The sequence below is a fragment of the Sphaeramia orbicularis genome, chromosome 11 (genome assembly GCF_902148855.1).
Source record: "Sphaeramia orbicularis chromosome 11, fSphaOr1.1, whole genome shotgun sequence".
Classification (NCBI taxonomy): Eukaryota; Metazoa; Chordata; class Actinopteri; order Kurtiformes; family Apogonidae; genus Sphaeramia; species Sphaeramia orbicularis.
The window spans coordinates 20,461,200-20,488,748 of NC_043967.1; the positions used below are offsets into that span (position 1 = coordinate 20,461,200).

Below are 27,549 nucleotides of genomic sequence, written 5' to 3' on the forward strand. Positions count from 1 at the left end.
CCTTTATAGCCTTATATGTATAATATCTATCAGTTTTACCCATAGAGCCACAGTGGATTCATTCATGAGAAAAACAATGAATACTTCTTTTCATAAGTGGTTATGTAAAAAAAAAAAAAAAAACATATCTCAAACTACAAAGTAATGCATTTACTAAAGAAAAACAGTTGTAGACCTCTTGTAATGATTAAAGCTGTAATGGTGGGTTCAGTATGTTGTTTTTATGGGAAATGTCAAGCCCAGTCTTCATCATATACTATGGAATGTACTGGGGAAAAAAGCAGATTTTTGCATACAAACATTAATATGAAGATGAAATAGAAACAAATTAGATCACCATCATCTCCTAAACAGAAGATATGTTCTTGTAATTCTAAATCGCTATAATTGGTTTTCTGTAGTGAATGTAATGTGTGAAGCAAACAGGAACCCAGAGATAAAAGACTGAAGGATAAGAATTAAAGATAAGATTGAGTGATATTTTATACACAAACATAAATGAACAGATTCTTCTGATTTTTGTCTTAAATATGCTCTGTCATATCTTCTCCCACTGTCTCCCACTTGTTACCACATTAATACACTTGGTGATGCGTTGTTTATTTAAACACATCATTTCCACACTGACAACTGTTTCTGGATACTCACCTCTGATTGGTCACTGCTGACTAGGGGTGTAACAGTGCACTCGCTTGTACCAAACCGTTGCAGTTTGAAGCCTTCGATATAATATGAAGGTGTACCGAACGAATACATGTAGCCTATGTGAAGAACGCAAACACTATGGAAGCAGAAAGGGCAAGCAGAACCCATGTGCAGGGTTTCCTCTATATACATTCAGCAGCAGCAAAAAACCCCAAAAAACATGACAACAGAGAGTATAACAGAGGCACAGAAGCCGGGTCGGACGTTCTAAGCATAATTTTCACTTTTGGTTTTCGGTTTGTTGCAACTTTGTGGCACGAAAGAGTCCACGGGTTCCTTTATAGCAAAAAGGTTGTTATTTTTTAACTCAAGTTGGCAAAATCCAGTGAACCTGCTCCTCTTGTCCTTCACTGTGCCTCTGCTGTGGCGTTACTGTGAGGTCACATTCACAGCATCTTAGGAAATACAGTGAGGCGTTCAAAAATACTCAGTAAATTACAGTGTTTGCAATAAATGAACATTGAACATTCAAAAATACATAACATGTGGGGTGCCTTTTAATGCACAAATGACTGAACAGTATTTTGTAGAAATGTCCTAGTTATGGAGCATACCCTCAACCCTTTACTGGTCTCTGTCACTGTACCAAAAACATATCGAAAATGTATTGAACAGAAGACCCCTGTACCGAAAACGTACCGCACTGAAATTTTTCTGTACCGTTACACCCCTACTATTAATATTCTATTAGATTTCTACCAGTGTAAAGTCATTCACGCTTTACTTATTGGCTGATGTCTTTAGTACATTCTGCACCTTCAGCAGAATGTTGCATCAGCCTGTTGCATAATAACCTCCTGCTGTACATTATGCCTTACTCGTATGTATATATATTAAGTGGATGGTTAAAGGTTAAACGTGGCTTTGATTCGTCTGTCCCAGTTTTCCTGTGTTGTTTGCGTCTTCCCTGAGGCTACTCCACCAGATCAAACAGGACTGTATTTGCGTGATTTACTTGCTTTTGTCATAGATATCAGATTAGTGAGCAACATGGTGAGTATAACAGGTTTTAATGAGGATGTGGATGCAAGGCAGCTCTGCTTGGTTCTTTTACTATTATTTAGTCATTTTAACGTCAAGTTTCACATCAGAGACATGCATATATTCTGTCAAAGCAAGTTCTACTTGACACTGTAGATCTTAACCCATAAAGACCCAGTGCTGCTTTTGTGGCAGCTCCCAAGTACTCTCTATTCAACCTTTCTTAAGTTATTTATCAACACTTATTCTAATATTACCCTCAGAATTTTGTGCTTTTAAGTGAAAAATATGGTATTTTCCTATATTTAATTTACTGATCATGTAGATGTTCATAAAAGCACTGATTAAAGTTAAAGGTTATTATATCAAAAACAGAAAAAACTGAAGAAAAAGTAACTTTTTCAGTAAAATATACCATTAACTGTGCATAAAAGAACTGTCTCCATCCACTGTCACTGATCTAACTCCATGGGTTTTACTGGTGAATCAATATTGTAGAAGATGATGGTGTTTCCACGGTAACCACAGAGCCTCTGAACGTCCAAATGGGTCATATCTGATGACCAAGAAAAAATGGCAAATTGTGTTTTATACCAGTTATTTACATGGATTAGTGGATCAGTAGATGATTTTGGTCACCAGTGGATATTTGGGTCTTTATGGGTTAAGCTAATGTTAGTTTAAGATTGCTTTAACCCTAAGATGCATAAGGGGGTCAAAAATGACCTAGTGAGGTTGTTTTCATGCAGTATCTTTATAATCAAAAGTTATTATTTCATATTCCAGGTATTCCTCAAAAGACATGTTATTGACATTATGCCATTTACATTTTTTACTTGCATTTTATAAATTGTATGAAATTTTAGTTTTTGTATTACTTCCACATGATGCCATAGGTGGGTCAAAAATGACCCACATTCATTTTCAACAGAATTTCATCTGAACATTTGATTCATTCTACATTCTACAGCAAGACCAAAGGAGGTGTAGACACCATGGACCAGATGGTTTACATCTACACCTGCAAACATCAAACACAAAGGTTTAACAAACATTTTAAAATGGTTGTAAGAAGAAGCATGAAATCATTCTTTTGCGGATTAAATTATAAAACCAATGATTAGTTTTACCATGACAAAATAACAAAGGTGTCATAAAAACACATTGATTTTAACATGGGTCATTTTTGGCCCACTTATGGAAGAGTGGAGGGTCCAGACACTCGTTCATCTCAGGGTTAAAGAAGAAATACAAGCATTCTGGAGAGTTTTCCAAAATGATAATAGATTCAGCCAGAAATGTCTCCGGCTCTACATGTAAGTGTGTGAAGAGAGAACTGAGTATTTAAGAACTGTGGGAGTGGAGCAGATGAGTGATGTGTCTATGGTTCTAAATGAGCCAACGCTGGCTCAGTTATAAATGGAGCTAATTGGGGCGGGACACACTGAAACCATGACCCATCACAGAGAACACAGAACATAGGTGCTTCGGACTAGATCTAACTCCAAGCCTGCATGGACGACTGGAAAACTAATTAATGTAATGTTAATCTAAGTATTAATCTAATATTATATTGAACTGCAAACCGCTGTGTCAGACTGAGCCTCCTGAAATCAAAGGTGATGTTCCATGACCAACATTTCCATCTCTAATATTTCAGAGGCAAAAACGTCACTGCAGATTAAATCAGTTCGGAGACTTTTTTGTGTTTTTCCCAGTAACACTGTATGACCTAGATTTAGTTTAGCAGAGTACTGTGAATAGATATTCTACTGTGTAAAAAGTATTTGGACATATTTATATACTAAAACACTGATATGGTAAATTTGAGGTTTGTGCTGCAATCCAAATATTGATATTTCTATTAAAACATCCAAACAGATTCCAGTTTGACAATGAACGATGTTATAAAGTGTGAGGCACTGAGCTCAGATTGTATATTTTATTATTATCATTATTATTATTATTATTATTATTATTATTATTATTATTATTATTAAGTTATTGCTTTCAATAGTTTCCCCTGTGTACATCTTAGGCTCCTACAGATGTTTACACACACATACATTCATTCATACATGTGGACTGTAGGCTCATTTTCTAAAGTGTATACCTGTGACATGTCCATTTTCCCACCAGTCAGTGTAAAGGACAAGATTATATATCTTTTTTGACTTTGTTTCATCTCAGTTGTCAAATCAAGTGAAACTAGCTGCATAACATGGGTTAAAGCTTGCACATGGGTTCCTAATTATATTCATTCAGTCATTTGTAGTATATTTTTGTCCACAAATAAATGATGTCATGTTTGAGATATTTTTTAATTTCTTAATTATATTCTTAAAACATTTTTATCAATTTTAAAATGTTACTTTGAAAAGCAAACTATATATAGCATATTATAGAACAATGTCAACATCCATTTTGTGACTGAGTCCTTTGGTCTTGCTGTAGAATGTAGAATGAATCAAAGTGTCATTGAAAATGAATGAACCTACAATTTCATTAAATTTATAATAGGCAAGTTAAAAATTTAAATGGCATGATGTCAATAACATGTTTTTTGAGGAATAGCTGGAATATGAAATAATAATAGACTTTTCACTACAAAGATATTGTCAGAAAACAGCCTAACTGGGTCCTTTTTGACCCACTTATGCATCTAAGGGTTAATCATTTTCATTAATTTCTTAGTATTTTTTTCTGCCAGTGTTCATGTATTCCTGTTGAACTTGTGATGTTTAACCCTCAGTATATTTCATTGTCATATTAGCTGCTATGCAGTGAATCAGAAAATGCACACTGGCTATAAACTCTATGATGTTTGTTGACATGACACTGTTCTATAGCTTTCTCCCCTGTAGTAAACAGCACTAACAGGTTCCACTGGACATACACTGGGTCCTCACTGTGTCTTCATGGGAATGAAATGTACTGTATAAATCCAGTTTGGCTTGCTTATTTTCTTGCTATTCATGTTTGAAGCAGCTGGTGTTTGTCTCTGGATGATATCATCTGTAGTGTGTCTCAGCTGTTCAGCTGAACAGCTCACACTTGTTCAGGTTCCCAAATGGTTGGTTTCCCCCTGAAGCAGATAAATAGATGTCATCCCTCTGCTCATGTGGTTCTTAATGAGGTCAGAGAGAAACACAAAAGCAATAATGACCAGAACTGGAAAAAAAACAACAACACTGGGAATAAACTTAAATGTATGAGCTATGAAATTATGTATTTATTTATTTAACCATAAAGACCCAAACATCCACCTGTGACCAAAGTCATTTACTGATGTGACATATTTAATACCTATTAATTCACTCTTTCTATCAATCCATGTAAATAATTGGTATAAAACACAGTTATTCATCTTTTCATGGTCATCAGATATGACCCATTTGGACGTTCAGAGGCTCTGTAGTTACCGTGGAAACACCGTCACCTTCTAGAACATTGATTCTACTATATACTATATGATACTATATGATAGTATATGATATATACTGACACTATATGATAAAATCATATAGTGTCATGAATGACAGTGGAAGGAGGCACTTGGTTTATGTTCAGTTAGTGATAGATTTTTCTGATAAAGCCACTGTTTCTTCAGTTTTCTCAGTTTCTGATATCATAACCCTCAACTTTAATCTGAGCTTTTCTGAACATCTACGTGATCAATATATTAAATATCTGATTTTCACTGAAGAAAGGTTAAAAACAGAGAGAACCATTTGAGAACTGCCAAATATGTAGCACTGGGTCTTTATGGGTTAATCATAAAAAAGAAAACCTTGATTTATTTGCAACCCGTATTCATTTAAATAAGCTACAGAACAGAAAGAATAATGAGACCAGAATAAACCTGCTGCATGCAGGGAAATCAGGTCAGAAAGTTTCATAAACCCCTCACAGTAGCAAAAGCATCAAAATGTGGTGTAAATTGTTCGGAACAGTTCCTCTGTGAATAACTCCATACATTTTATTCCAACCTCATAGCTGTGTTTGATGAAATCACAGTAGGAGAAACGGCATCACATTTCAGACGCCTGCACAAGAGTATAGGGTTATATTAGGATTTACTTCAGCTGTAACATTTTGGGCATAATTATAGCTCAGATTTCTGAGGAATCAGTGGTAGAAAATATTATATACTCATATGTAATGTCAATATTATATAAATGTATAGAATTACTGTAGCATTTCGGCTGAAGGTTAAGTTCTCAGTTTCAGTTTTAGGCACGAAAACTTATTTGAAGAATCTTACTACACTGGGAATCTCTTATATATTAAAGTAAAAAAATTTAATTGTAACTGAAACATCCTGAATCAATCAGTAAAAAAATCTGAATGTGGTGATTTGAGATGGAAATCAAACTGAATCTGGATCTCATATGAATCAGAAACAGTCCTATGAAAACAAAGACAGATATTTGTATATTATATACAGTATAACTGAGTTGTCACATTAAGTAAAAAATCTTCCAAAGGGGTAAAGAAACTTCGGCTACATTTCTTAAAATAAGAATAAAACCATAGCCATTGATGACTGTAATGGGGGAAAAGGCCATAATGTGATCAACTTCTGTTTACTATGAGCAATGTAAACACAGTTATTCAACATAGAGTCAATGGTCTGAAAAGGAGAAGTGGTGCAAAATAAGGAAAATAGTTTTGCTCCTTTGCTTGGATTTTAAGCAAATCATTGTTTTCACTGGTTTCTGGTTAATAACCTCAAAGACCTAAACAGCTGCCGGTGACTAAAAACATTTACTGATCTAAAATATTCAAGTGGTGCCAGGCACAACAAACTCCACACCTTGCACGTATTGTAGTTTATTTTGGCATCGATCCAGCTGATGTCATCATGTCTATGCATGTGCCGATGTCAGCGTATGAATTAGCTCTATATATGTGCCAACTTTGAGGTAAACTGAAACAAAATTGATGTGACGTACTGTGCAAAGAGTAAGAGTATCAAGGTGCAAAAAAATAAAGATTGATTGTGCAAGATACAAATTAAATAAAAAAAAAATTAATGAAAACATATGGATTTGCACAGACATAGTTGCATGGAGCTAAGTCAGTGTTTTTTTTTGTTAACACTCTGGCAGCAAAACTATTGGTTGAATTCATAGTAAATTGGGTTTATAGATTACCAGCGACCCAAAATAGATCTCATTGTATTTTGGGAAAAGTAGTCCAAAGTTAAAAATTTTTATGAATTTTTAAAATCTTCCCATTTACTTAAAATGGGCAAAATATGTGCAAGGGGCAGGGTTTGTTATGCCTGGCACCACTTGATTTTGGTTTTGTTTTGTTTGTTTGTTGGTGAATACTTTAGCGGCAAAACTATTGGTTGAATTCACACCAACTTGGGTTTAGAGATTGCCAGTGACCTAGAATAGATCGGGTTACACTTTGATAAAAGTAGGTCAAAGTTAAAATTTGTGATGAATTTTTAAAACCTTTTTTTTCTATTTACTTATAATGGGCAAAATTTGTTAATGCTGACATCTGCACAGGCATAGACATGATGACATCAGCTGGATCGATGCCAAAATAAATTACAATACGTGCAAGGTGGGGTTTGTTGTGCCTGGAACCACTTGTTTTGTTTTGTTTTTTGCAGGTGCTCCATGGCATAAAATGTCTCATTCAATACAGTTGAATCATTGTTCACTTTTTCAGGAAAGCCTAAATCAATCCAAAACAGACGTGACCTTTGTTTTGAGGTCAAGGTCAAATTTATTTATATAGAACATGTAAACGAAAGTGCTGCACAAATCTGCAGATCCCAAAACAAGATATACTAAAACTAGTAAAATAAGAATAAATACAAGATATACTAAAACTAAAAAAGGGGATACACAGTAATAGGATAAACAGCATCTAAAAACACAACCAGAAGATAAAACAAATAAAAGTCACACACTAGAGGTTTGGGTTAATCCTTTCTAACTTGAACCTTTAGCGATGGGAGCCTTCTGTTGTTCCCCTGAGCTTAGCCTGAATATTCACCCACTAATGTGTCCTCCTCAGGTAACGCGGAGTAGCCGGGGACATCTGGCTCAAGGGTTCGCGTTAATTGAGGGCCTCGGGGGTAAATGAGATTCCTTACATCCAAAAATTGTTCATGACCGGCCTTGAACTCCAGTAATCAATCAGGGAGGGCATACATATGTGTAGAAGCCCGACCACAGCACATTGTGGCATCGGCGGAGAAACTGTAAGGCAACAGGAGAGAAAAGAGTGCAGGGAGGAAATACAGAAATAGATATTCACATGTCAGGAATGTCTGGACTAAGACACACAAGATGGTTTTATTCCATGGGGATTTATGAGGGTACTTGGCATTATTCTGCAGAGGAAGCGCAACGTTTTCATCTGACTTTTGTTATTCTGAGTTTGAAAGAAAAGAGAGGGGTGAGTGAAAAATGTTAGAAAAATTGAAATGTACACGCTGTTTTTATTTTTCCTCTTTTTGCTATAATGACTGAATTAAAGTATTAACAGCTACTTGAAAGCAATAAAATATGAGAAATAGTCTCATGTGAATATTAAAATGTCTATGGCTGTATCAAAGCTGCATTCACTTATGTAAAAAAAAATATAAAAAAAAAAAAAAAAAGCTTGCAAAAATTGCAAATAGGCCACTAATGACTATTATGTAAGATGTCGATAAAGTACAGTGAGTTCAGTTGCTAAATAAAACCCAGCAGAATGATCCTGAAGAGGTTTATTTGGCACCAACTGGCTGTACAGAAACCCATTTTTTCTCATTAAATCAATAAATAAATCAATCATTTGACTAAAAGTATTGATTTAAGAATGCTCTTCGGAAAAGGCTCCTTACAGAGATAATTGGTCAAAGCTGCGTAATATAAATTGCTGTATAATAAGGACAAGACATTGATTTTATTGCAGCTTCAGGCGTCTTGAACATTGATTAAGGAATGATTCAATCTGGACATGTAAGTGTACGGGAAAAAAAATAGATATAATTAGACTGAAGGAAATGGAAATCTGTGTTGTGCCTCTAGTAAAAGAAAGGAAAAGAAATGAATCTAGATAAAATATGTGACACAAATAGACACAAATGGTACCAACGCAGGCGGTAATTAAAATATTAAACCTCAGAAGGAAAAAAAACCCACTCAGACACCAGATTGTTTCAGTATTGACGGGCGCCGCGCCGTCCGATCGAACGCTCGCCGCGCCTTCCACAGTCATTTAAGAAACTCCAAACAAGATTAGTCCATGGCAAGGACGTCACCTCATCTAAAAAGTTAAACTGGTATCAAGCCTTCTGTGAAAGCTGATTTGCCTCGCAGGGCCTGGCTCTTAACAGCTGCTGCATGTTGATCACATCAACTTGTCACACACTCACACATATTACATTAATGGACGGAGTAATCCTGAGTTAAGCCTTTTTAACAGTTCATCTGGACAGAATGTATGAGCGCGGCACTGATCATTGTCTTTGTTATTCTACAGCAAATACAGAAATAAACCACAAGACTGATCTGATTGCAGTATTTTGTGGGGATAATATTAGATAGTATTATTAGAATGTAATTAAAGATCAGTGTATGTTAAAATTGTGCGCATTTTTTTTTTTATTTTTTATGATGCTGAAATCTGTCACAATGCACATGAAAACACATTTATAAAACAAAACAAACAATAATAATAAAAAAAAAAAAAAAAACCTGCCCCTCACACTTATGGTAGCTTATTTTGGCATCGATCCAGCTGATGTCATCATGTCTATGCATGTGGTGATGTCAGCATATCAACTGCCTCTATATATGTGCCAAGTTTGAAGTAAATTGTAACAAAATTGGTGCTTTTTCAGACATTTTAAATTTGGCCCACTATAAGTAAATGGGAGGAATTTTTTTTTTTTTTAAATTCATAAAAATTGTGAACTTTGACCTACTTTTCCCAAAATGTAACCACACGTATTCTGCATCACTGGAAAACTATAAACCAAATTTGGTATGCATTCCACTAATAGTTTTGCTGCTACAGACATGTGAAATTTCGCCCATTATAAGTAAATGGGGGGAAAAAAAAAGATTTTAAAAATTCATAAAAAATTTAAACTTTGACCTACTGTTCCCAAAATGTAATGAGATATATTCTGGGTCACTGGCAATGTATAAATTAAGTTTGGTATGAATTCAAGTAATAGTTTTGCTGCTACAGACATGTGAAATTTCACCCATTATAAGCAAATGGGAAAAAACATTTTAAAAATTCATAATTTTTTTTTTTACTTTGATATACTTTTCCCAAAATGTAATGACATCTATTCTGGGTCACTGGTAATCTATAAACCCAATTTGATATGAATTCAACCAATATTTTTGCTGCTAGAGTGTTAACAAACAAACAAACAAACCGAACCAAACACAATACCCCTTCCCTCCCCTTTGGGGGGAGGAGTAAAAATCAGGTGATTAACAATAAGGAAAACTCTGATGCCAACAGTGTGTATCTGTGTTTAACGTTGGCTTAACTAGTTGATCTTTCCATGACACCTGTCTTTACTAAATCACTTACTCAGTCTGAGTGTTTGCCAAAGAATAGAGCGGATCCAAATTAACAATATATGAGTGTGGGTGCAGGTGGAATGCTGGGAGACTCAAGGCTGTTGTTGAGACTTAAAGACGTCAAACTCATTTTCCTTCAGGTCCCATATTACTGTCCACAATTTTTTTTTAGAAATTATCTGCCACAGAGATTAAATGTGCTAAATGTTATGTATTTTAATAAGATTAATTGGAAAACAAATGACAAAAGTGCTGCTTTGCTGATGTTTTCAATGTATATGATAGATAAGTGTCATTATACATATATATTGGTTTATGTGCATTTATACAATAGATTTATAAATCTTCCACTAGATAGAACCTGTAAAGTGAATGTATTGTCATGTGCAGACAGTGTTTTGAAGTAGGTCTGGGTAGTTCAGAGATAAATATTCCTTTGGGGTAAAACCCATTCTCTCATTAATTCTCCAATTTCACATTTTGACCAAAGACTGTATCTTGGAAACTTCAGCCAAACAACATTCATGACTGGATTTTTTTTTTTTTTTTTTTATCAGTGACACACATGGTAAAATGTCACGACTTTTATTCTGGAAGTATTTTTCTTGTAGATTAGTGTATTCAGCCCACTTTGACCTCAAATGGACCAGACCAGTAAATTAATAGTATAATGACCTATGATTAATGACAACTTTAAGTTTTTCTCTGTTTTAGTGCAATGCAAACATTAAATTCTGAAAATATTTACATTTACAAACCATCCTTTCACAAAAAAATGTGAATAACCTGAAAAAACTGATATTTCAAGAAAAATACGTGCAATTTTAACAATATTATGCCTCAACTTATCATTTATACGTATGCATTACACACAATGTTACGCAAATATTTGGTAACAGGCATACAATTGTTAAAATATTAGAATTTGGAACTAAATAAAAAGAATTTCTACAATATTACATCTCAGCTTATTATTAACTTACAAGATCACACTACATAAAACATTTAGTAAGATTACAATTGCATTTATTTTTCTTCTGAAATGTCAGTTTATTGACATTTTATTTAACTAGGTGCATTAGTATAACTTTAACATCCCCATGTGGCTCTGAGGATGGTAAAGGCTGCGTTGTCATTTAACTCTGTCAGTGTTTCTATGAACTTATGTGTTTGTCGTGTTTGAGAATGCTTTTTATTCTTAGTGATAAATGTTTGTCTTTATCCTGTAGTTGCCCCTGAATTTCATATCAGTGATAATAAAGAACAAGGAAATGATCAGCTGATCTGGGGTCAATGCACATGTCTGTTAAATTTATCATTTTCTATTAAAACTATTTATTCAGTCATTTGTACATAGGTTTCTTTTTTTCTGTCTTTCTTTCTTACTACTTTATTTTTAGCACTTTTTTTATCTTAAAACTTCAGTATAGTGATTCATTCTTTTTTTTTTTTTTTTTTTTTTGTTACTGAGTTGAATATGGGAGTAAATTTCTCCCTGGAGATCAATGAAGTTCATCTATATAGTTATGTCTTTGAGTAAATAAATATAACTGACTTATTTGCACTTTACCTTGTGTTATAAGTCATAACTCTGAACAGTTTTGATCATAGACTCATTGTTAGTAATTAGAAGAAAAGTCAAATGTCCTCTGCTTCCTGTGTTTCTGATGTCATCACAGTGTGTCCACAGATCCTTATAAAGTCTTAAATGTCATTGTCCTAAATTAAGTCCTTCATTATCCTTAAAATTGATAATTAATCCTTAAATCTTACACTCAAAAGTCTTAAACATCCCACAGACACAATAAATAATATCACTATATTTGTTTTGGAATCTTTGTAGTGAGTGTTGATAATTTTTTTCATAACTGAGATGGGAATGAGTGGTTCAGGTATGAGCTTTAGCAGCTTCATCAGACACATTAGTCACAGAGAAACGGAAATGTAACACTAGCTGGATTAAAACATGGTTATGATGGTTCAAGACAATAACTATGAGGTATGAGGTAAGGTCTTCAATTTAACCGAAGACGTCTTTTTATTTATTTTAACCTTTATTTAACCAGGAAAGTCTTATTGTGATAAAAAAATCAAACAAATAATTACTGTCTTAACCCATAAAAAAACAGACATCAACCGGTGACCAAAAGCATCTACTGATTTAAACTGTTGCTCCACTAATCCTATTAACACATATAAATAATTGGTGTAAAATGCAGTTTATCATCTTTTCATGGTCATTAGATATGCTCCATTTGGACGTTCAGAGGCTAGTTACCGTGGAAACACCATCATTTTCTACAATATTCATTCACCAGTAAAACCCATGGAGTTGGATCAATGACAGTGGATAGACCTGATTTATGTTCAGTTAATGATAGATTTTACAGAAAAAGTCACCTTTTCTTCAGTTTTTTTCTGTTTTGATACAATAACTTTTGAAATTACTCTGAGCTTTTATGAACATTTACATGATGAGTCAATCAAAAATAGAAATAGATGATTTTCACTGGAGAAAATGCAAAATGCAGAGGATAATACTTTAATAAATAGTGATAAATCAATTTATAAAGGTTAATAGAGAGAAAAATTAATTTGGAAACTGCCACAAAAGTCACACTGGGTCCTTATGGGTTAATTAAAAATTAAGAGTGTCCTATCTTAAAAAGTGATAAATTAGTCTTCCTCAAGATACCCTGGAACCTATTAATATCATTTCGATTGTTGAAATGGTCAAAACACAACTAAAAATGTCACTCTGGACTCAACAACTTAAAATACATTTGTTCATTTTTCCTTTCTAGGTTGCATATGTAAACAAGTCTTAAAGATGAAAGTGTTTTTGCAGTATAAAAAAATAAAAATATGTCTACATTCAACAAGTCAGAGATGTGTAACTGAGAGTGCCTGGAGCTCCACATGTAATGAGATTAAACAAGCAGGGCTCCACATTCAGACATGTCACCCTAACATGAGTCAGATGACACCTTTAAGTCATGTTAGGTGTCATTTTACATCTGGGCGCGTAATCACTTTGACGGCTTTTAATCTTATGTTTTCAACCTGTATTATAGGCTTAACAGCAGCCCAAACAGGCCCAGTCATTTTAGAGGCAAAGGTCTGGGAAATGTACCTTTATGATATAGAAAATAATACAGATTAAATAGAATTTCAGATGACATATTCTTACCTATATGATATTTACTTTTCCATTGCATTTTTTTTTTTAATTGTCGAAAAAACACTGAAATGTAGGAGTACATGAGTGGGGTTATTTCATGATTTTTTTTTTTTCTGGCAAAAAAATGCTGGAAACAGAAACATAACTACGTAGATATTGTTAATACTTCATCATATTTACTTTCCAAGTGCTCATTTATCAGTTTCTCATTCAGTCTCATGTTGTTTCAGCTTGTAGAACTTTAAAACTAAATCAAAATCAGGGAGAATTTATCAAACTTAAAATTTTATTGTTGATTTAATAGTCTTGTATTTCATCTTTCTGACAGTACGATAACACTCTATATTAAGTGATGTAATAGAAAAAACCTCAGAGATAAAGTGCTGTAACTATGGTAATAAATAATACAATAAAAGCCATCTAGTAGCAGACTAAATTGTACAAAGGAGCCAGATTATCTACATTTCTACATAATCCTGTACACCAACTGTATTGATCGTCTCTTTTTCGTGAACACAAGCGTGCAAGACCGTCTGCGACCCAAAGTTCACATAAGTACAAGCAGCAGGGATTTTAAAGCCAAAAAAGCACGCATCTTTGCTCAGACATTGCCATGTGGTCACGCAGTGACATGTTTCAGACTCATCTCCGTGTCAGACTGATTATAACGTGTCCTTGTAGGAGGTGTTTTGTGATGTTAAGGGGATAAAAAAAGAAAAAAAGCGTCACGAACAGGACTAAAAATGCTAATACACTGATGCAAATTAAGTTGGAATAGAATATTTGTATCTATTTTCATGAAATAAATGTGTCCGAAAACAAAATTATCACAATTTTATGGGTAAATATGTAGTAGCTTGTATTTATGATTGTAAAATATCCCTGTAAGGTTGAACATTAATGCAAATAAAATCAACACAATAACACAAATGATAAAAAATTGTAAGAAAAATAAATATAAAATGTACCATTAACTATGAATGGTCACCAGTATGACTGTCTGTGTGTAGCATCATCCACATCTAATGAACGACTTTGAAATAATTATTAGATCACTGCAAATAAGTTGTTAAAAGTCAACATGAGTCATAATTGTGACAAATGTCAGTCAAAATCTGGCAAAAAAACATGATATGCTTGCTTTACAAATCAACTGTAATGAAATAAGCTATATATATATATATATATATATATATGAAGAGACAGGTTTTTCAATAACAAGTAACATATAAATAAAAAAATATCTGAAAGGAGTTAATAGTGACAATGAACCAAACAGGTTTCTTTCATTTTGGATGGATAATACTGTGAGGTGTGAAAGCTTGATAAATGTATCTTTTATGTAAGTCTTTCATTTACCTACTATAATGTAATACTAATAATGTACTTTATTATATTGAATTTACAAGTGCTCATTTATAAGTTTAATTATAATTTTTGTATTTTTCAGCTTTAATAAAAACATGTTATAAAAACAATTTATGTTTCAAGAACAATACACATTTGTTTTATTGATTATTATTATTATTGTTAGACATATGATTTATATTACTTCTACAGAGAATTCCAGGCTCATTAACTTCCCAAGAAAGTACAGGTTTTGGCTTTTTTACATGAAATAATTGCCTTTTAAAATTTTCTTGGAATGTCCTTTGCAGTGGACAGTGTTTTGTTTGTTTGTTTGTTTGTTTTCAATAAAGCTGTGAAACTCTTAACCCCTACAAAAATACATTGCTGGGTCTCAGGAGGTTAATGATTATTTCCATATCTGTTCATGAGTACATTTTACTCTTCTTTGTTTGTATCATTTTATAAAGAAAGTAGAAAGTGTTTGTATATGAGTAAAAAGGCCACAGTCCTCTGAAAACCTGCTTTTTAAAATTATAATTACTAGTGACAAAGTGCTGATAGAGAGTACTACGATAACAAAAACTATACATTTAATCTGTCATTCCATCATTTGTATAGTTTGTCTTTAAATTTAATATGTAAATAAATGATCACCTTCACACTCATGCTCTCAATAACATGTTATTCACTGTAAATAAAAGTGGAATAGAAAAACATATTGAAATCATGTAACAGTTAAATTTAGTTTGATTCATTAGTTGTTTTTTTTATACATTTAAATTCACACAAATGACCAACAATCTGGAACTTATGCTTTGTTTATCTATTTTTTTTACACATAGTACTCATATTTCTTGATCTGTCCTCTACTATACGTGACAACACGTGGCATCAGAGTCTGAATAAATGTCATCGATTGGGTGAAAGACCTGAATCCGTGCAGATAGTCCTCCTCAGCATAAGGCTTATCCCATCTTTATTGAACAGGGAGCCTAATCAATAGAGCTGAGCATCGCCGCTGTATTATCTGAAACATCACGCAATGTGTCAGTCGTTGTGTGGTATTGATTTTAGAGCTTCATCATTACTTATTTGAACAGTGTCACTGGCAACATCATTAAAACCTTTTTTTTTGTTGCTTTTTTAGCTCATGTTGTAATTGAGTTATTATTGTTAACCCTTTATTAGGCAAGTGACGACTATTTTTGGTAATTTCTGGACACATTACAAGACAGTGACAGCAACAGTTACAGTGAGTCAACAATCTCAGGTCCAATGTGGTCTACTGGGTCTGTAAGATCCACTTCTGCATGAACAGTGAGTGTACCTGCTTTGTTAGGTACCATGAAGTAATGGTACTAATGTAAGGAATGATGTTCAAAGGGATAATGTGGATGTGGACAGGGGTCGGGATCAGCACTTATGTGGGTCTAATGTTCTAAAATACATGCTCCTTTCATCTTACATGTGTTTTTCTTGTTTTTTTATATATACAGGGTGTCCCATAAGTCTCCATACATAGGAAAAATAAACGTTTCTTGACATAAACCATTTTTATTTATATAATATGCTCTATATGACTGCCATTTTGTCGGGAACACATTTCCTCCACACATTTCCTCCATTTCCTCCGCGTGTCCTCCACTGCTGAAGAAATATAAAGAAATACATGTCAGAACCATATGTATTATGTCTCCTATGTATGGAGACTTATGGGACACCCTGTATATACTTCTTGGATTTTTTTTTTTTTTTTTTTTTTTTGCCACTTAATGGGCATGGAACCCAATATGGTTTTCTACATGACAACAAAAATTTTTAAAAGATTTCACAAAAGTAATAAAGTTTTGTAAAGTCCTCCAATAACAGACTAAGGTTGAAATTTTGAATTCCAGAGTATTTCTGAGTGCCCTGTACAGGGTTAAGCTCATAATTCTAGACATCAAGAGGCTAGTGTTATGTGTGCAAAACAAAAAACGGTGTTAAAACCTTCTTAGTGTCAATATTGTCTAAATAGTTGGCAGGAATAATTCTCCACTCTGAGCTAAGTGAGTTCATATGCGGATTCTGTAGGGAGAACCAGTGGGATAAGACGCAAGCGGTTAATGCACCAAGGTTAAAGGTGGAAGTATTAGGAACCGTATTAGTTCTCATAGAAGCTGTTAACGAACTCCAGTTGGGTTTTTCCCCTCTCAGAGTCCTCGCAGAACTTCTTTTTTCTCCCATTCTTTGATTGTTTACCACTGGCCAATTCTCAATAAGTGGTTCTTCCTGCAGGTGCAACACACAAGGTCTTAATCTGTGGCGCAGCTAATGTCTGTGGTACATCGAGGATTTGCGGGGTGTAAGATTAGAGCTCACCGCCGTCATAAATCTCTGCTTCTCAATTCGACTGGGTGGCAGCGGGTGGGGCAGTTGATAGAAGTTATCTGTGGGCTGTGGATTTGCTGGATAAAAGGTCGGTGCGTCTCCACGTAGGGTCAAGATCTCTGGATTTCTTTTTGTCTATTTTAGGCCAAGAAACATCTCAGTCTTGTGGGAGTGGCCACGTGTTTTTTTGTTTCTAGGATCTTTGACTTTCCAACCTGACGACTTGAAGGTTTTTGCGGTTGTTTTCCGTGTCTCCATGATGAACTACTGTATACCGGATATGTATGAGATGCCCCACACAGCGGTGGGTGGGTATACTGTTCAGGGCGGTGGAGACCACTGTATGTACCAATGTGACGGACCCGGGTACGGACTCTGTGAAACCCAACCGCTGCACCACCACCCACCCTGTGAGGAGCAGGTGTGGGCCCCCACTCAGCACTACTCCTGCTCCTATGCCGGTGCTCCACCGGTTTTTAAGAGCGAGTTCTGCAGCATGGACATCCCGCTTAGTCATTTCCACCATCAGCCTGAGTATTTCCAAGAGATTAAAGCTGACTTTTCACACCTTCAGTGGATGCAGGGTCCACACAGGAAAGGTACGACGTCCAGGTCTGAGTGAACCGGCTTTGACCGTTTGTTGTTGTTGTTGTTGGTGAAAAGTCGTTTGTGAGTCGACAGGAGGGCTACGTCGTCTGTAGAGATCTGAACGTACTGATGTCTACACCTGATTCGCCTTCGTCTCAGTGGATTTGTGAATATTCTCGAGGGGTTTGTATGCAACGATGGCTCCTCTTTGATCAACTAATCGAGGATGTCTGGGATTTTCGATTGAAGACTTAAGGCATCATGTGGTGGCCGGAGTGTGTGTGTGTGTATGTGTGTGGGGGGGTGAGGGGTTATTGATTAATGTGAAGACAACAGAAGGCTCATGCAGAATGAATTGCTTTCTTCACAAACCCAAAAAAAAAAGTATTGATCAGCTTGTTGACCTCTGGTATTGACGTCTGCCAGAGGTCAGGGCGCTGAAGTCATTAGGCTGAGTCCGAAAATGGGACAGGTGTTAAGACAGACTGTTAACTGTTAAATAAACACTTAATGTTGGATGTTGGACGTGGAACCATCAGACGACTTCTAAACCTCCTTGAAGCTGTTTCAGTGAAAAACTCCAGTCAAACTGTAAACGTAGCTGTTCTATTCATGGATTTCTTCTAATTCTGTCCAAATAACAAGCATTTAATGCTAAAATGAATTTATACTAACTGCTGCTTAATGTACAATACTCTATTAAATAGTTTACAGTGTGTCTACCGGTCATTATTAGGCAATGGAAATTGTGAAATAGTGTCGCCACAAACATTTTCATTTATTTTATTTTGTGATTCAACCTCTTTGGGATTCAGTTTGTGATGCTCCGAATCTTTCCACTGAGCTTAATTCTATCTATTTACTTTGCATTTCCTGTGTCCAATATATAGATTAACCTAACTGACTCTAATGTTTCCAAGTAAACCACGTATAATCTTTTTTTTTCAGTGCTTTACAGAGAAAAAGATGATTAAACCAAAAAAAAAAAAAAAAGATTAATGTAATAAAAAAGCATTAAATGTAACTGTGCGGTACCTGTCGACACCCTGCTTTACAGCATCAATTCTGCAGTCTTTTCTAAACGTGACATTAAGCGTTTGCTCTTCTCTCCAGGGTACATACCAAGTTACCTAGACAAGGATGAGCTATGTGTAGTGTGCGGGGACAAAGCTACAGGCTACCACTATCGCTGCATTACATGCGAAGGTTGCAAGGTAACACACAAGTATTAACGCTGTTGTGACGCTGCTGTTTCATTGTATTATTTGATGATGGTGGTTCGGAGCATCTGTGATCATCTGTCTGTCCTTCAGGGTTTCTTCAGGAGGACGATCCAGAAAAATCTCAACCCAACCTACGCCTGTAAATATGAGGGGAAATGCGTCATTGACAAAGTGACCAGAAACCAGTGCCAGGAATGTCGCTTCAAGAAGTGCATCGCGGTGGGAATGGCGACCGACTGTGAGTGTTACGCCTAAATGTGTTTTTAGTGTATTTTTATTATTTTGTCATCTTCTCGATCTGTAACATCACATTTGGCCTCAATGATTCAGTCAACAAAAAGTGAAAAGGCTCTAATTTTGATGACTTTTTTCAGCTATTTTTCAACTTTCTTATTGTCATATAATTAAATAGCTCCAAAGCTTTGCACTGTGACTCAAGGACATACATCATTTACAAAAAATCTATTGAAATTATTCTTCATTTAATGACTAAAACATATCATATTATACAAATAGTCTTTAGTTGGAGGCCTTGCACAAATAATAAAACAAGAGATAAGTTGATTTTAATGATGCAGTGGTTGAAATACTTTCTGTTATCAAGGGAATATCTCTATATTCGTCGTTAGTTGTTTGTTTTTTTTTCTCTGGTGTAAAATTCAGGTTCAGATTTTGGTTTATACTGCCAGTAAAGACCTAGTAGAATGAAGCTGAATTATCTTCTATATAACCAGACAGGCTTGTATTCTGCCAATAGGGTAAGTACATTTTCTTCAGATTAGTCTAAAATTCCAGCCACTGAAATCAGAACAAAAAATGCCCCCACAAAAATTAAGCAAGTTATAATAATTACAAACATCCATACAAAGTGGTCTTCCTTTTAAAATGGAAAAAAATAATTTTTCTCTGTTTGGATTTGATATAATCCATTGTTTTGTTTTGTTGCTGGTTAAGTATTTGCTGCAATATCTTATTTAGACCAAGTTCAATATATCTCCTTAAAATGAGAATAGTTTTCTGATGAAAAACATGCTTGAGAAGATTGTTTTTCTAATCAGAAGAAAAATAATATTCATTTCCCAGAGCTGTTCTCTTTTATTTGCTTTAAACTGCTTTTTCTCAGAGTAGTTTTTATTTCGTGTTTTTCTGATTTTGAGTTTGTAGAAGCTGAAATGGAAAGATGAAAGAATGTGGTTTACAAAAACATTCCTTATTAAATATCCCATGTGGTGCAAATTCATGAACCATTAACGCTGGGGTAAAAATTAATAAATGTTATTTGTACTTGTTATAGTTTGTGGTGCAGTAATTATTGTACTTTATTTATTGATTTATTTCATTTTGAGCCTGTTTTATTTTTTTTTTTTTTAAATGTCCTCATTAAATCAGTTTTTACAGTTAGAATCAGTTTCATTAATGGTGAAATAAACATGAATTAAATCACAGGTAAAGAGTTACTTGTACAATAGACTCATTAAAATTCATCACAGAAGAATACTATAAAAGCAGCTCCTAATGTGAAGTATCACAGTTACATTCTGACTCATTAACCTCTGATCCTCATCCTGATTCTTGTCAACTCTCATTGTCACCCACTCCACCCCCATCCCCCCCATAAACACACACACACATACACACACCCTCCCCTCCCTCCTCTGGACCCCCCCCCCCCCCCCCCCCCCCCCCTCTACAGTGGTGTTGGACGACAGCAAGAGGCTGGCCAAGCGGAAGCTAATCGAGGAGAACCGGGAGCGCCGTCGGAAGGAGGAGCTGCAGAAGACGGTGTGGGACCGGCTGGAGCCCACCCAGGAGGAGTGGGACCTGATCCGCATGGTGACCGAGGCCCACATGGCCACCAACGCACAGGGCAACCACTGGAAGCAGAAGCGGAAATTCCTGGTGAGATATCCTCTTCCTCCTCCTCCTCCTCGGTCTTCACCACAGCCTTCATTGTATTGATTTCCCTGTCATATCCACATCTACCCGCCCCCCCCCCCCCTTCCCTTCATCCATCCATCCCCGTCTACCCCCACCCTTCCCTCTCCCCTCTCCCCCTCCCAGACCCCTTTCACGTCGCGCCCCATCTCCTCCACCTCAACCACTGTTCCACTGTTCCCTGTGTTAATATCTCCATGTGTTTTTTTGTATCTCCTTGTAGAGTGGGGAGAATTAGCTGGACGATGGAGAAAAGTGTGTTCCTCAACGCAGCAGCACTAATTTATAATGGAACATCTTATTCTTGTCTTTATTTTTTCCGTGTCTTGACAAAGCAATGATTCTTAATCACTAATACTAATAACTCGCTTTTTTCGTGCTTTTCATTTATCTCTCTCTTTGTGTTTGTAGCTTTTGATTTCACGCCTCACCTTTATTTTGACTAATTTTGCTTTCTTTTCTGTCCAGATTGAAAGTATGTCTCTACTGTTGACTTTAGCTTGGGTTTCTGTGGCACCATCAGTCAGAGCACTAACATTTGTTTCATACTCTTACAATACTCTTACTTACAATTAAAAGTTTTGCGCTGAACAGTGAACACGTCTTTAGAATTTACATAAAACCATGAAATGTTGGCGGCACATTTGCGAAATTTTTGGTCGCTTTAAATGATTATATATTAACATTCAGAATGTTTTCATCGATAATTTGTCAAGATTAAAAATGACATAGAAAAACATCGTTTGCGGCTAGTCATCTGCTCCCATTCGAGTGTGTCTGAGGACCTGTTTGACATCGCGGTCCTGAGTCTGATCGTCACCATAGAAACCCATCTGATTTCTGTCCTCACCTGTTCTTCTATCTGCACACTCTTTCATCTGTCTTCAGTTTTAACTTGTTTTCTTTTTAGTTGGCTTGACACGGGTTCTTCATTGAAACTTCACGATTCCTGTTGATTATCCAACAGGTCGAGGAAGCTATGCTTCTTAATGAAATAACATGTAATTTATTCTATACTTCTGACCAGAGTGCAGCGGGGGTGAAGGAAGCTAAGGTAAGACACAAACTGAACTGTGACTAACTCTGATCTAATTCATTTCATCTGCGGCCTCTGAGTGTGTAGCATCATGATTAACCCATAAAGACCCAAACAGCCACTGGCAACCAAAAGCACCTACTGATCTAAAATGTTTAACAACTTCCTATCCACTAAACCTATCAATATGTTGAAATAATTGGTGTAAAATGCAGTTTGTCATCTTTTCATGGTCATCAGATATGACCCATTTGGATGTTCAGAGACTCTGTAGTTACCGTGGAAACACCGTCATCTTCTACAACACAGATTCACTAGTAAAACCCATGGAGTTGGATCAATGACAGTGGATGGACACACTTGGTTTTATGTTCAGTTAATGATGTATTTGAAGAAAAAGTCACTATTTCTTGAATTTTCTCTTTTTGATATAATATCCCTCAACTTTTGTCCAAGCTTTTATGAACATCTACATGATCAGTGAATTAAAGAGAAAAATACATGATTTTGACTGAAAAAAAACCCCAAAAAATACAGAGGATAATATAATAATAAATGGTGATCAGTCACTTCAGAATATTTGCATATAGTGGAAAAAGTATTTTGTACTGCCACAGAAGTAACATTGGGTCTTTATGGATTAATATCAGTGTACTGGATATTAAAGGAATGAATTAATTTAATACATGTAATTATATTGATATCATTTTCAACATAATTACATCGCGTTGCTGGCAAATTCAGTGTAACTAAAACTTTATTCAACACCAAATTTCTAATTGTGTATAAAGTGCATCTATATGTGGAGCCTGTTGACAGACTGACCCTCACGTGTGTTCTTTCAGCCTGAGGATATTGGTCAAGCGTCCATGGTAAATGCGCCTGAAGGAAACAAAGTGGATATAGAAGCCTTCAGTCAGTTTACAAAAATTATCACCCCTGCCATAACCCGAGTGGTGGACTTTGCCAAAAAACTGCCTATGTTTTGTGAGGTGAGTGTGTTTGCCTATTTGCCAAACTTTATTTATTAAAATGTAGGTGTACAACATAGAGAAAAAGAGTTCATGATACTTCTGTTTGCAGACACAGTGGACACAGGCTGACCGTGTTCATTGTCCAGTTCCTCTGTACATGGACAAAAACTGACCTCTTGTTGACTTTTTTTTTACTCACATGAAAAATACCAGTGCAATGAAATCAGTTATTGCTTCAAAGCTCTATTCTCAGTAAGACCCCACCACCCAATTATTAATTCTATTTAAAAAAAAAAAGTGCATATATGAAAGAAATACAAACAAATTAGTGATATGTATTAAAACTGTCATTTAAAGTGTTAAAATTCAAAAAAAATTATTCAACTTTTGGGCAAAGTTGAAGTGGTTTAAGACATTTATGTCAAAAAAATATTTAATTTTTTAATTTTAAAAAATATTCATATATGGTGATTTTATGGAAGTTTTTTGTGACATTCAGTCCGTTTTTGGCTCCAGTGTAATAAATAGAAGGGTTAAATAAAAGAGCATGTCCCAAATTACTTCACAAATGTACATGTAATTATTAATTCTAATTATTCTTATTATATCATTATAATAATTCTATTATTTAACTGTGTTTCAAAGACAAGTGGTGACTGTCCCTGCATCAGATCACTTCTCCAATCTGCTTCATGAACTAATTACCTGTAATGTTTATCTCTTTTTCAGCTGCCTTGTGAAGACCAGATCATCCTGTTGAAAGGCTGTTGCATGGAGATCATGTCACTGCGAGCGGCCGTTCGCTACGATCCAGAGAGCGAGACCCTCACGCTCAATGGGGAAATGGCGGTCACCCGGGGTCAGCTTAAAAATGGAGGCCTGGGCGTAGTGTCGGATGCTATCTTTGACCTTGGCGTGTCACTGTCCTCCTTTAACTTGGATGACTCCGAGGTGGCTCTGCTGCAGGCTGTCATCTTGCTTTCATCTGGTAAGAGCCTGACGACCTGGATTCAACACATGGAAACACTGATTAGGGTCGGATTAGGGGGTCTCAGTCACACTATAGTCCTAAATACACTATATGGACAAATGGGACATGTTGAATTCAGGTGTTTGTTTTCTAACAGGGTTCTGGGATACAAAACAATAATGACAAATGTCATAATATAGTTTTATATTGGGATAAATATCATTGCATTGGTTAGTTTGGTTTTAATTCTTCTCTTTGCTTCCAAAATGCCTCAGAGATAGTTTTTACTTAATCTATCTCAATATTGATTTTTTTTTTTTTAATTTCTAAAATATTTTTCAGGCTCTGACTGTAAATAAAATAACCATCTACTGTCTTCACATATCCCATTAAACGTTAAGTAAATATTGATGTTTATATCTCAAATTAGTATGAACAGGACATCTTACAGCTGTAACTATGATGTGTCCCAATATTTTTGTCCATTTACAAGGTTTCTGCAGGTCATTAAAAAGCATTAAAAGTCATTAAATACATTTTGTGAAAATCAAGGCATTAAAAAGCATTAAATTTGATGTCCAGAGGCGTTAAAAAATTAAAAACACTTGATGGAGAAAAAAAAGCATTGTTATTCACAATTTATTTTGGTTTTATAAACATTTAATAATTTTGATCAGAAGTATAGTGTGATGATTGACAGGAAGAACCCTTCAATTGTCTATTGTTTATGGCCGATACACAAAGTCACAACACTGGATGCTTGGAATGCAACGTGCTGTGAGCTTGTTCATGCCGTGGCGAAAGAGTGGAGGGAATACTCGCAAATGTTGGAAAAATGGGAAAATGCAAGTTTCAGCAGAAGTGATTGGAGCACGAACTATTCAGAACCTGGTTAAAGCCTGTCGATGGTAAACGGTCATAAAAATATATATAAAACTGTATCTGCAGTTGGACATGGCCATTAAATTTGTTTAAAGTGGCATTAAAACGGGTATTAAAAAGCATTAAATTAGATTTCCTTATATCTGCAGAAACCCTGATTTAATTTATAAACATCAATATCTCCTTAAAGTTTAATGGGATGTTTTTCTTCCTGAGATGTGAAGAAAATAGATGGCTAAAACTATAAAACTATATTATGACACTTGTCATTATTGTTGTGTATCCCAGACCCATTAGAAAAGAAAGACCTGAATTCAACTTGTCCCAATAATTTTGTCCATGAAGTGCATATTAGCATTGGAAAATGACCAAATATTGACAGTTTTCTGGCAGTTTTACTTGATATCTGCCATTTTGTTGATGTAATCAGCATGAATAAAACAACAGCACAATGTGAACAGCTTTTCCTGTGTAACCTTTAACACATGAGAGACAGAAAATAAAATAAAATAAAATGTTACTTACAACACTGCTCTCTTTTCAAAGCAAAATCTGGACTGGAGCGTAAGATAAGCATAAGAGGATTGTTACTGCGTTTGTCACGTCAGCTCGACTAAACTGTGGACCGTCAGTTTTTATGCAGTAAAGTTGGAATGTTTTACCCACAGTTAATAGTCGTCATGTCTCTTTACAGCTACTGTTCAGTAACAGTACAGTAAGTCATAACTGTGAAAAAAAACAGACTTATAATTAATTATATGTCTGTTCATGTACTTAGACAAAAAATATCCATGTAAAAGTGGTTTGACTGATTTAAAAATTATTCTGTTTCTTCCTCTAAACAAAATAATCTCCAGATTCTACATTATAGTACAACAACAGTCTGTAGTACAGGACTAACAGACAGCAGAGTGTTATCAGTGACTAATCAGAATGTATTTAATAGCAGGAGAGAATATAAGCAATGAGGCTGATGCTGATAGAACATGAAAAATTATATATATTAATACTGGTATATTTTACATTACGATGAAGATAGGCATGTTTTTCACAGTACGTCATGCCCAACATATTAATTAGAGCATTACAGAATAGTGTTAAATGTATTTTCTCTATCTAGAACAATTGTGCAGCAAAGTGATGTATCCAAAATGACTGTATTTTCACATGATTTATGTTATTTTGTGGACAGTCATCACTAGACAAGTCAATAAACACTGATAACATTTTACTGATTTACTTAGAGTTACTCTAAAATAAAGCAATCAAGTCCATAAATTCACTTGTGGACTTCGTAGGTCTTCCTTCTGCAGTGAACAGATTGTACATGTGTATTTTCTGATGTGAAATCCATACCAAAGTGTGGTCCAGTCATTTAATCAGCATAATCATTCTAAGGAGCTTTGTCCGGGATTGATTGGTTTTGGAGCCAAACCCACAATTTTTCTCTGCTACAATCAATCAATTCTCAAGCACCTCAGTGAAGATCAATACTGCTCTGCTGTACATGTAAACATGTACATGACGTGGGGTGCACCCGCCCATCTGTCTGCTTTACTGACACGCTTACAGAAGCTGGGCTCTGATCAATACAAGTTTGACCCAAATCACTGCAACTGAGAGGACTGTGCAAAAGTATAAAAATTATAAGTCTTTTGGGAAACTGTATAAAATCAGAAAATATAGGTTGACAGATGATATGCAGACAAATATATAATAGCAACTATTGTTCTTATGTCAGCCATTATGTCAGGTGTATACATATATACTGTACATATACATGCCTATAGAGCCTTGGATATTATGTCAGAAAGAAGGCATGACATTGATTTCATTGCATTGGTGTTTTTCATGTGAGTAAAAAAAATGTTCATTCAATGTAAGCGTTTCCATGAAGGTCCTGCACTGAACAAAAACTACTAATGCAAAGAAATCAGTGTTGTTGCTAATCTTTGCCATGTCTAAGACTGATAGAAAACAATGTTTCATCCCTCCACTGTGTATTGTATAGAAAATATCTCATATTTTGTGGTGTTTTTGAATAAAACAAGTAGCATATTTACTATTATTACTTATTACATCAACCTACAGTAATGAAGCGTAAGAGCACAAACCTACAGTTACTGAATCATCTCAAATCATGTCAAACACCTTTGTGTTTAGTTTTTATTCTGCTGATTATTTGAATACTGCTGTCTTAATGATCTATGTATTTATTCATTTATTAACCTTTATTTAACCAGCAAAAAAGTGACACGTTGAGATTAAAAGCATCTTTTGCAAGAGTGCCGTGGCCAAGACAGAAGCAGCAGAATTTACAGATAATAGACGTTTCACCCATACATCCACACTAAAACCATGCATAAAACATCATACTGAAAACATACATTTAAAACACAACCAAGTGGTGCCAGGCACAACAAAACCCGCCCATCACACGTATTATAGCTTATTTTGGCATCGATCCAGCTGATGTCAGCATATGAACTGCCTCTATATATATGCGCCAAGTTTGAAGTAAATTGACAGAAAATTGATATTTTTATAGACATTTGAAATGTTACCCATTATAAGTAAATGGGGAAAAATAAGATGTAAAAAATTCATTAAAAAATTTTAACTTTGACCTACTTTTCCCAAAATGTAACCACATCTATTCTGGGTCCATGGCAATCTATAAACCCAATTTGGTATGAATTCAACCAATAGTTTTGCTGCTACAGACATTTGAAATTTTGCCCATTATAAGTAAATGGGGAAAAAAAAAAAACATTTTAAAAATTCATAAAAAAATGTTGA

At 35.1% G+C, this 27,549-nt stretch overlaps 1 protein-coding gene across 5 annotated transcripts in view; it reads left to right on the forward strand.

The window, feature by feature from the left end:
• Positions 1–27,549, forward strand: part of thrb (thyroid hormone receptor beta) — a 190,206-nt gene that overhangs the window by 154,846 nt on the left and 7,811 nt on the right. For 2 of the 5 annotated variants that reach the window (XR_003936703.1, XM_030148141.1), the window contains exons 1-7: positions 16,713–17,741; positions 18,844–18,944; positions 19,044–19,191; positions 20,647–20,852; positions 21,856–21,942; positions 22,770–22,916; positions 23,628–23,886. Coding sequence is in view for 4 of the 5 variants with exons in the window: in XM_030148141.1 (XP_030004001.1) it covers positions 17,399–17,741; positions 18,844–18,944; positions 19,044–19,191; positions 20,647–20,852; positions 21,856–21,942; positions 22,770–22,916; positions 23,628–23,886 (1,291 nt within the window). In the remaining variant the exon portion in view is untranslated. Of the gene's footprint in view, positions 1–16,712; positions 17,742–18,843; positions 18,945–19,043; positions 19,192–20,646; positions 20,853–21,855; positions 21,943–22,769; positions 22,917–23,627; positions 23,887–27,549 lie in introns of those variants that run through there. The other 3 variants (XM_030148144.1, XM_030148145.1, XM_030148143.1) reach the window with 2 other exon arrangements.